Raw genomic sequence first — 9,900 nt, forward strand, 5'->3', positions numbered from 1 at the left:
CTATATTGTGTGAAATATTGATGATGATTTCTTTGTTGATATGTATTCCTCACTTTTCAGGCCTCACTCCCTCTCGCCACCCTTGCTTTATTCATCTTTGCAGTACTAGTGCTTCTATGAGTCGGCACTCAGTAAATGTTGGATAAATACCAAAATATGCCAAAAGATTTACATGGAATAAGTTATTTTGTGGTCAGATATGTATGAGAAACACTGACCAAAACAAAGTTTTTTCTTCCATGCCTTCTCAGAGCCTTTAATATACTATTGTGTATAGAAAGATAGAGTATATCATATTTCCTAAACCTGACTGATACTAGCCTCATTATTTTTTGCAGAACATCTCATGAGACTAGGGTTTTATAGAACATTCTTTGGCCTTATTGGCATAGAGCTCCTCAAGGGTATGATTTTTCTAATCTGGTTAGACACTATTGCTATTCATTTTAATATTTGGTTGTTTTCTTCTTTTATCTTTACCAGATGGGAACAGATAGCCAAAACCAGATTCTTTTGGAACATGCTGCACTGAGAGATACAGTTAATGCTTTGATTAGTGACCAGAAGCTGCAAGAGATATTCAGCCGAGGTAAGAACAGGTATTCTTCTGTCCCTGAATCCTGAATCAGGTATGTGATCAGTGTTGAAAGTGATAGAATGGGGAAGACACCATGCAACTCTAAACATTTGTGCTGCTTTTTGTGAGGAGAGTCAAGAGTATCCAATTAGCTAGATTTCTAGAACAGTTTAGAAAAATAAGATCTCACTCAGACCACTGTTTCCTCGTTAAATTAAGACATTCAGTTTTGTTGTGAGTTTTGTTCTGTTGTGGTTTTTTTCCCCCCATTTTTAAAATATTTATGAAGGACAAACTTTGGGAGCGCCTGGGTGGCTCAGTTGGTTAAGCATCTGACTCTTGTTCTCAGCTCAGGTCTTGATCTTGGGTCATGAGCTCAGGTCCTGCACTGGGCTCCTTGCTGGGCATGGAACCTACTTGGGGGAGAAAAAAAGGACAAACCTTGTACTAGACACAGTGTTAAGGTACTAGAGCTAGAGAATCTCTGCTATTATTGAGCTCATTGTCTGTGAGGTTCTCAAGGAGTAAAGACTGTAACACAAATAACAACTTAGACTGCAAGGTATGTTCATAAAAGAAGGTGTCCACAGACTCATTCACCTTAACAACTTGTTATTTTTTAAAGAATGCAAAGAAAAGAATTATTAGCTTTTTCTAGTTCAAATACAGATTTTGCCCGAGATTCCACATAAAGAATAGACAATCCTTTCCTTCATGTTGCATATCTACTCCTTTCTGAGCCTCTTGAAAATCATGATTTTCAGTGAAATAGGGTCTTTGATTCTCTTTTGTCAAACTGTATCTGAATGGGTAAAGGTAGGAAAACTGGTTTATCGGGGGAAGGAGAGTATCAGGATAAAGTGATGTTAAATAATCAAGGAAAAATATGGAGGCAGGAAGAATGTGAGGAAAAAATGGACAGCAGAGAGAAGAAAGTTGAGTGGACAGAATGAGAGGTTGACATGTATGGGAGTATATATAGAAAAACTGAGGAAACTTAATTATTGTTCTGAGAGATAATAATAATTTAAAATCAGTAATAATTTAGCTATATAGTCTCAAATATATGAGATACGGAGATAAGAGAAACTGTCCTTCAAGAGAAACTGTTCTTCTTGGAGGGCCAGCTGAAATTTCAGGATAACATTACCTGCTGATAAAGTAATAGCTTTTAAAACTCTGTGTTCCTAGGAAGACAAGTGCTATATTTGTTCAGACTATTATTAGTGCAGAGCCTGAAAACTTCATAAATTGAACTCTCCACCTACTGTTACTGAAAGTCAGCAGAGTGTAAATGATTATCTATTCCTATGGTCGCTTAACATAACTAGTATACTCAAGTTACTGGCCTTCCATTTTTTATATGTATATGTCAGATCAGATATGTCTGATAGATTTTCTTACTACCTGTAGTTTTTGTTTCTAAGTTTTCTTTCTCTTCCCTATATATTACTTCTACAATGGGAAGATTGAGATAAGGTGAAATCAGATCTGGGAGATGCTAAGAAATCTCCAAAAAACAGAATTTACAAAGATCACTGGGAAAAACTGTGTTTTTGTTTTTAAATTGCTGAGTATGGTAAATCTGAAATTGTTCATTTATTCATCTCCATAAGAGAGAACTGAAAATGCTAAATATTTACACCATATAGTTTTCCTTATGCTTTTAGAAACAATCATGAACTATAGCTTAGCCAAACATATTCAGTACTGACTGATCTCTCCTTTAGGTCCCTACAGTGTCCAAGGTCACAGGGTCAAAGTATACCAGCCAGAGGGGGAAGAAAGTTGGCTCTATGGTGTTGTAAGCCATCAGGACTCCATCACCCGTCTTATGGAGGTCTCTGTAACAGAGGTGAGGTTTTGATTCATTTCCTCTAAGATTCATCCATCCCCTTACGGAGGGTGGTGTAGAGGAAGGGAGCATTTGACTTTGTATTAGAAGACTCAGATTCTATCTCTGGCTCTTTCACTTAATGACTGTGTGACCTTGAGAAAGGCTGTTCAACTTTCTTAACCTCTTTGTTCTCATCTGTAAATTAAGAGATAATTAGGTACTCCCCCAGCCCCACTTCAGCACTGTTTTGGGAACTGAGATAATATATTGGAAAGTGCTTTGAAATCTGTAAAACATTAACGTAAAAATGTGAAGTGGTATTGGCCTTATTTTATCATATCCATAAAGGTTAGTTAGTAGTTTAAAATTCAGTCAGTGAGGATTTGCTTCTGTAATACTTACACCACTCCCGTGATGCTAAAAAAAAAATGAATTGTTTCTAATGAAGTAAATAAAAATAAAGCACAGCATCTATAGCTACCTGGAGAATTGTCTAGGAAAAACAACAGATGAGTGTTTTTAGGCAAACAGAAATGTATTTATGCTATCTTTGAATTTGTTTCAGATTTGCCCTTAGCAGTCATGTGTAGTATAAGCGTAAATAATTTTACTTAATTCCTTATTGAGTTTTCAAAAATATTACTAATTAATCTTCATTTTAAAATGTGAGAAATAGGGGCGCCTGGGTGGCTCAGTGGGTTAAGCCTCTGCCTTCGGCTCAGGTCATGATCTCAGGGTCCTGGGATCGAGCCCCACATCGGGCTCTCTGCTCAGCAGGGAGCCTGCTTCCCTCTCTCTCTGCCTGCCTCTCTGCCTAATTGTGATCTCTCTCTCTGTCAAATAAATAAATAAAATCTCTAAAAAAATAAAATAAAATAAAATGTGAGAAATAGGGGGACCTGGGTGGCTTAGTCGTTAAGTGTCTGCCTTTGCCTTAGGTCATGATCCCAGGGTCCTGGAATTGAGCCCCGCATCGGGCTCCCTGCTCAGGGGGAAGCCTGCTTCTCCCTCTCCCACTCCCCCTGCTTGTGTTCCCTCATTTGCTATGTCTCTCTGTTAAATAAATAAATAAAATATTTTATAAATAAATAAAATGTCAAAAATACATATAAATAAAGTAGGTATTGGAAAACCCTTTCCCCTAGGCAAATATCACTCCCCTCATCGGTAACTACCATTAATAATCTGGTATATATTCCATATTCTTTGAAATATCTTGCATTTGTGTGTTGTAATATTTGCATGTTACATATTTATGTGATAAGCATATGAGCCATACTTTATTAATAAATGAGAATATACAATACATAAAGTTCTATAATTTACCATTTTTACATAGCTGTAGATTATCAACATCTTTCTATATAAATATACATAGAAATTTGCCTTATTCTTTTAAGATAGATGCATGCTGTTCCATTGAATGTGTATATTATAACTAGTTTAATCTAAAATTGATGGACATTTAAATCATTGCCAGTATTTTCAATAATACAAATAATGTGAATATCCTTGAACATATATTATTATATACTATTTCGCATTACTTATTGGAATAAATTTCTAGGTATAAAATCGCTAGATTAAAGGATGTGCATATTAAATCTGACCGGGTATCCTTTCAGCTGCTCCCCAATATTTTTAGTGTTTATTGATAGAGTGGTTCTTTTAATGATTTTTGGTTTTGTAGATTTTTTACTTTCTGATATGTAGAGAACAGGAAGATTTTAGAGATGTAGAATTTGCAATTAATGTCCCTGAAAGAGACATTTGGGCCTTGAACTCAATTCATTCATTAATTTAACAAATATTTGAGTGCTCATAATATTCCTGACCTTGTTTTGGATGTTGTTATTCTGGCAGTGAATGACATAGTAGAGAACCCTGCTTTCGTGGAGCTTTCATCTTATTAGGGAAGTAGAAACAAAGATAATTACATGGATTAGAAGAATACATAATTATGTCTTTGGACAATACCTAAATCTTTTTTCCCCCCTTTTTCATATGTTCTGCTATCCTTCTCCTACTCTAGAGTGGTGAGATCAAGTCCGTAGATCCCAGACTGATCCATGTGATGCTGATGGATAATTCAACTACTCAGAGCGAGGTATAGTAGTCGACTGAGTCTCTGATCAGACTCATGATCTTTCTTTACCTTGTTAGGCAGATTCCTCGTGCGTGTGTTACCCATGGATGTGCTTTGGGCTTCCACTCTGGCCACTGTACATTTCTTGCTCTCTCCAAGTCTTGTCTGGTTAAGGGAATATAGTCTCAAGAAGAAGTGTAGTTGGAGCAAACCCTTTTAATCATGGCTGTGTTGCCTAACCATTTTAGGATTCTACAGCCTAACTATTCGTTCAGGACAGATACATTTGGTATATTTGAAAGATACAGTAGACAGTTAAAGCTGTAATAAGCAGTAGTAATATCTATAACCTGCCTAATAAGAAATGGAGAAGTTGCATCCTTTTTCTTTCCATTAAGCGGTGGTGAGCTCCAAGAAGTCTGAAATTTTGTATCCCAAGAAGAAATAAATCAAACAGGTGCCTAGCTAGTTCAGTGCTCAGCACACAGTGGATTACTCCTGTGATTCAGGCCAACTCTTGGTTCATTCAGAATTATCATAACCCAAAAAAAGATACGTAATAAACCTGTGCCTAAACCAATCAAGGAATGCCATGTGAATTTCTTTTCATGAAGACATTGACAAGATAGCCATCTAGCCACATGTTCCTCATAGTCTCTTAGCAGTTCTGTAATATTCTCGTCTTGGCCACTCCTGCTAAGTGTCTGGTTCTCATATTTATCCAGTAATTCTTGACTTGATAAAACAGAATCAAGTTAGGAAAAGAAGAATCATGGTTAAATTTAATAGCTCTTTAGTATGTATTATATTGCTACAACTAGGATATGTCTCTTGACTGTTTACATGACTAGAAATATCTTTTACTTTAATGGGTGTTGGGCCCATTTTTATTCCCTTTCTTATTTCTTCCATTCATTAAGTACCTTTTATATGCCAGGCACTGTTCCACTGGTCCGATATATCTAGAGAGTACTGGTCTCCATATCTTATGCTATCTACTCACATGTGATTAGCTCACCGGATATAGGATATACATACAAGTTAGTGCTCAGGGAGGTTGCAGTGAGCCGAGATTAGCAACTTGGCTGGATGGATAAGAGGTGAGATCTGTGGTTTTCAGGAGTAGATTGCCAAAAGTATGGGGGAAACGGAAGTAAATCTTGAGCTTGGTTAAGAACTATAGAAGAAAATTAAGGGAGAAAAGATGGAAATGAAGGCAGCAGGGGAAAAAAAAGAATAGAAAAACTAGAACTGGCAAGAAATATAAAATTTGAGGAAGTTGCAGCTGTCAAAGCTATAATGCTACAACAAAAATACAGATCTGTACAAAGAAGCTATAAATATTCAAGTACACCAGGATTAGTTTAATAAAATTGGTGAACATTAATGGCTAAATAACTGTGTCTCACTAGCTTATTGCCACTCCAACACATGTTACCGGAGTAAAACTATCCGAAAGTTACCTGAATGAAGCTTAAAAAAAAAAAAAAAAAAAAAAGCATTCCTTCATAGTAGGATACTATTCTAATAATGTTCTAGATGAAAGTCCTTGCAGCACAAAGATTGCTTGAGTGTTCTAAGCCACCTTCCCCTTGTTCTTGCCAGGGGAGGAGTTTATTTAGAGATAGGAATTGTGTCTTCTGATCTTCTATTTTTCAAGGTTGCTTGGCCTCTCAATTAAGGCACAAGTTAGATTTCATAAGATAGGCTGAAATTATTGGAAGAGCTAAGGGGTTTGGCTGTTTGGTCTGTGGTAGCCCGCCTATTTTGCTTTCCTTTGTCTAATACTTTTGAAATAAGTTCTGGAGATTGTTTGTATATTTATGGTGCCCACAAGAGCAATCCAAACCTGCCTGTGTTGGATACACTTTTCCTTTGGTCACAGACACAAATGTTGGTCTTCCTATTTTTAAGTTGTCACCAGTTTTTTAGTGACTTCTGGATAGAGGAGATTTTATATTTCAGTACTTGAAATGCCAGTTTCAGTCAAACAAGGATAAAAATACAAAATAAAGCAGATTTCTTTTTACATCAAGGGGCAAATGAGCTCCCATCCTAGCACTAATGGTCTTCTTTTGTAGACTAAATTCCACAAATCTTTCAAACCCTCAAAAAAAGTCCATTTGAGGAAGACTTTTATTTAAGGGAAAGTTCGCCAAGTGAGTTAATCTCTCCTAACCATTATCTTGAACACATGTGTAAATTGAGTCATAGGAAGATTGGAGCTTTCTGACTAAGGGGATATCTTAGAGCTGGCGTTGGAACGGGGCAATCTGCCTGCTTTGATTGTCTGCTTCTAGAGATGGGAAAGAGCTAATGGTTTATGGTTTTCACAGGATGGAAGGTTCCTTATAATAAATCTTTTTTGAATTTTGTTTTGTAGGGGGGTACGTTAAAAGCAGTAAAATCTTCCAAAGGAAAGAAGAAGAGAGAGAGCATAGAGGGGAAAGATGGCCGGAGGAGAAAAAGTGCTTCGGACTCTGGGTGTGACCCTGCATCAAAGAAATTAAAAGGAGACAGGGGTGAAGTAGACAGTAATGGGAGCGATGGAGGTGAGGCGAGCCGAGGGCCCTGGAAAGGAGGGAATGCCAGTGGAGAGCCAGGGCTGGATCAGAGAGCCAAGCAGCCACCGACTACATTTGTCCCCCAGATTAACTGCAACATTCGCTTTGCCACTTACACCAAAGAAAACGGCAGGACTCTGGTGGTACAGGATGAGCCTGTAGGTGGGGACACACCTGTACCTTTCACTCCATATTCTCCAGCCACAGGTCAAACACCTTTGGCCCCAGAGGTGGGTGGAGCCGAAAACAAAGAGGCAGGAAAAACACTGGAACAAGTTGGCCAGGGCATTGTGGCTTCAGCAGCTGTGGTCACTACCGCCAGCTCCACCCCAACCACGGTGAGGATCTCAGACACTGGCCTTGCAGCAGGGACTGGGCCGGACAAACAGAAAGGCGGCCGGTTACAGGCCCCAGGAGAGGTGAGTTGTTTCAGGGGCAGATTTGCAAGATTTGGGTTCATTTTCTTACCCTACTTTAATGTTAACACATTAAATAGCATCTAAAATGCCCCAGGGAAGGAGCATTTCTGAGGTTTGCTTAAATTGTACTCTGAATAGTCCTTTACTGCTCGTTGGGCAAATGTGTATATTTTAATAACTTTATTAGCTCTTAAAAGTCACCTGAACAATTGCACTAATCAAAAACTGATTATAAAACCCAATTTAATGAGATGCTCAAATAGATCTGGTGGGGAATCTTTTTAATTCAATTATCTATTTAGTTCACATAGTGGTTGAGCCTCTACCAGGCCTATGAGAGGCAAGGTTAATGAATTATAGTGTTGGTAACAGTGAACACTATAATTAAGGCTATGTGAAAGCGACTATTACCATCCCCTGTTTTTAGTTCATCATTTTCTGTGATATTTTCCTTTGAGACTAGGCTTCTTTCCATGATTTGATATGGCCATAAAAGTTTCTTTTTTCTTTTTTTTTTTCTAACTTACTCTTTTTAAGCCTTACCTGGAAACTTTGATGGAATTAATCACAGTAGTATCCAACTTACTATGTTCTTTTTCCAGTATACGTGTTCCTTCCTTAAATGGAACTTCTGTTAAATATAAGTTAGCATCAAGTTGGCTACCCAAATTTGAAACACTATCAAAATCATTTCTTACATGATGCTAGTCATTTTTTTTTTTTTTTGAGACTGGCTGTTTCCTCAAGTTGGAATATGAAATACAAAGACAAAATACTAAATGATTTTTTAAATTACGTATAGGAAACTACTGTGTGCTAAGTACTGTATATTATAAACAAAGAATTGAAATCCCTGTTTGAAGGAGCTCACATCTTAAGATGGAATCATTTTAGGTATAACAGTGCCCAGTAAAACATGGCATATATTTCACCTGACTCCTTCCTCTCCTGAAAGATGCAGTTTGTGAATCCTTAGTGTTCAGGGATGGGGAGGGAGGTGAAAGGTTCAGGCAGAAGAGGAGAAGGCCTATAAAATACACTATTCATGGTTTGTCCTCTATTGACCAGCATTCCCAAGATAACTAGGTGAGGATCTTATGTGGATTTCCACTGTGTGTAAGTCATCATATTGCTCAAATTAATTAAAATCCAGTTCATGTCAAAGGCAATATAGATGTAAAGGGGGATTACAAAGTAGACCACATTTTGTATACTGCAGGAGGAGACACACTGAATGCTGTTATTCTTGGGGTAGCAAAGCTGAATAGAGGAAATTTAGAGTCAAAGGGCATTTTCCAAACAGGTTGGAGAAGTTTCTGTGACTGTATCAGTGATTTTGGTAATGTGTCAGCCTAAGTATTGTCCTGGGATCTGATTTAAAAGTACAGAAATGGAAATTTCCACTGTGAAGTCAAATCTAAAATAGGGACACAGCCCCCAGGAAACTTCTTGCCCTAAAAATTAAGTTGAAATCACTTTGTCATAACTTTCTTACAAGAAAAGGATTTAAAATTCAATCATTTGAGGGAAAGTGAAAGGCCATCCAAATTATTTTTCATTCATGTGTATATTTTTATTTATTTATTTATTTATTTATTTGACAGAGATCACAAGTAGGCAGAGAGGGCGGGGGAAGCAGGCTCCCTGCTGAGCAGAGAGCCAGATGCGGGACTCGATCCCGGGAGAGGCTTTAACCCACTGAGCCACCCAGGTGCCCCAGTGCATTTTTTTTTTTAAGATTTGATTTATTTGAGAGAGGAAGAGTGAGCGAGAGAGCACAAGTAGGGGGATTAGCAAAGGGAGAGAGAGAAACAGGGTCTCCCCACTGAGCAGGAGGCCAAAGCAGGACTCGATCCCAGGACCCTGGAATCGTGACCTGAGCCAAAGGCAGATGCCTAACTATCTGAGCCACCCAGGTGCCCCAACACTTTAGTGCTTTTAAAAGTTTTTTTTTTTAAATGTCATGCAGCACTTCTTTTTAATTTTTATTTTTTAGATTAATTTATTTCAGAGAGAGAGTGCCTGAGTGTGGGGAGGGGCAGAGGGGAAGCAGATTCTTTGCTGAGTACGGAGCCCAGTGTGAGGTTTGATCCCAGGACCCTGGGATCATGACCTGAGCCGAAGGCAGAGGCCTCAACCCACTGAGCTACCCAGGCGCTCCCTGTATATTTATTTTTAAAGAGTAATTTTAGTAGTGAAACCTGAGCTACCCATGCTGGATTGTTGGAGTCATGCAGGTGTCAAGGCTCCTGGCCAAATTCTGCTAATGAAATTACAGCCAGGGTGGGTGGCTCAGTCGGTTAAGTGTCTGCCTTTGGCTCAGGTCATGATTCTGGGGTCCTGGAATCAGGGCCTGCATCCTGCTCCCTGCTTACCCAAGAGTCTGCTTCTCCCTCCCCCTCTGCCCTCCCCACACT

At 38.4% G+C, this 9,900-nt stretch overlaps 1 protein-coding gene across 2 annotated transcripts in view; it reads left to right on the forward strand.

The window, feature by feature from the left end:
- The window catches only part of KDM3B (lysine demethylase 3B), a 68,896-nt gene that overhangs the window by 22,553 nt on the left and 36,443 nt on the right, over window positions 1–9,900 (forward strand). For both annotated transcript variants that reach the window (XM_032837674.1, XM_032837673.1), the window contains exons 4-7: window positions 484–589; window positions 2,308–2,432; window positions 4,447–4,521; window positions 6,884–7,483. In XM_032837674.1, coding sequence (XP_032693565.1) covers window positions 484–589; window positions 2,308–2,432; window positions 4,447–4,521; window positions 6,884–7,483 — 906 coding nt within the window. The remainder of the gene's footprint in view (window positions 1–483; window positions 590–2,307; window positions 2,433–4,446; window positions 4,522–6,883; window positions 7,484–9,900) is intronic.

Source organism: Lontra canadensis, unplaced genomic scaffold (genome assembly GCF_010015895.1).
Source record: "Lontra canadensis isolate GAN:19392208 unplaced genomic scaffold, GSC_riverotter_1.0 scaffold99, whole genome shotgun sequence".
Taxonomy (NCBI): Eukaryota; Metazoa; Chordata; class Mammalia; order Carnivora; family Mustelidae; genus Lontra; species Lontra canadensis.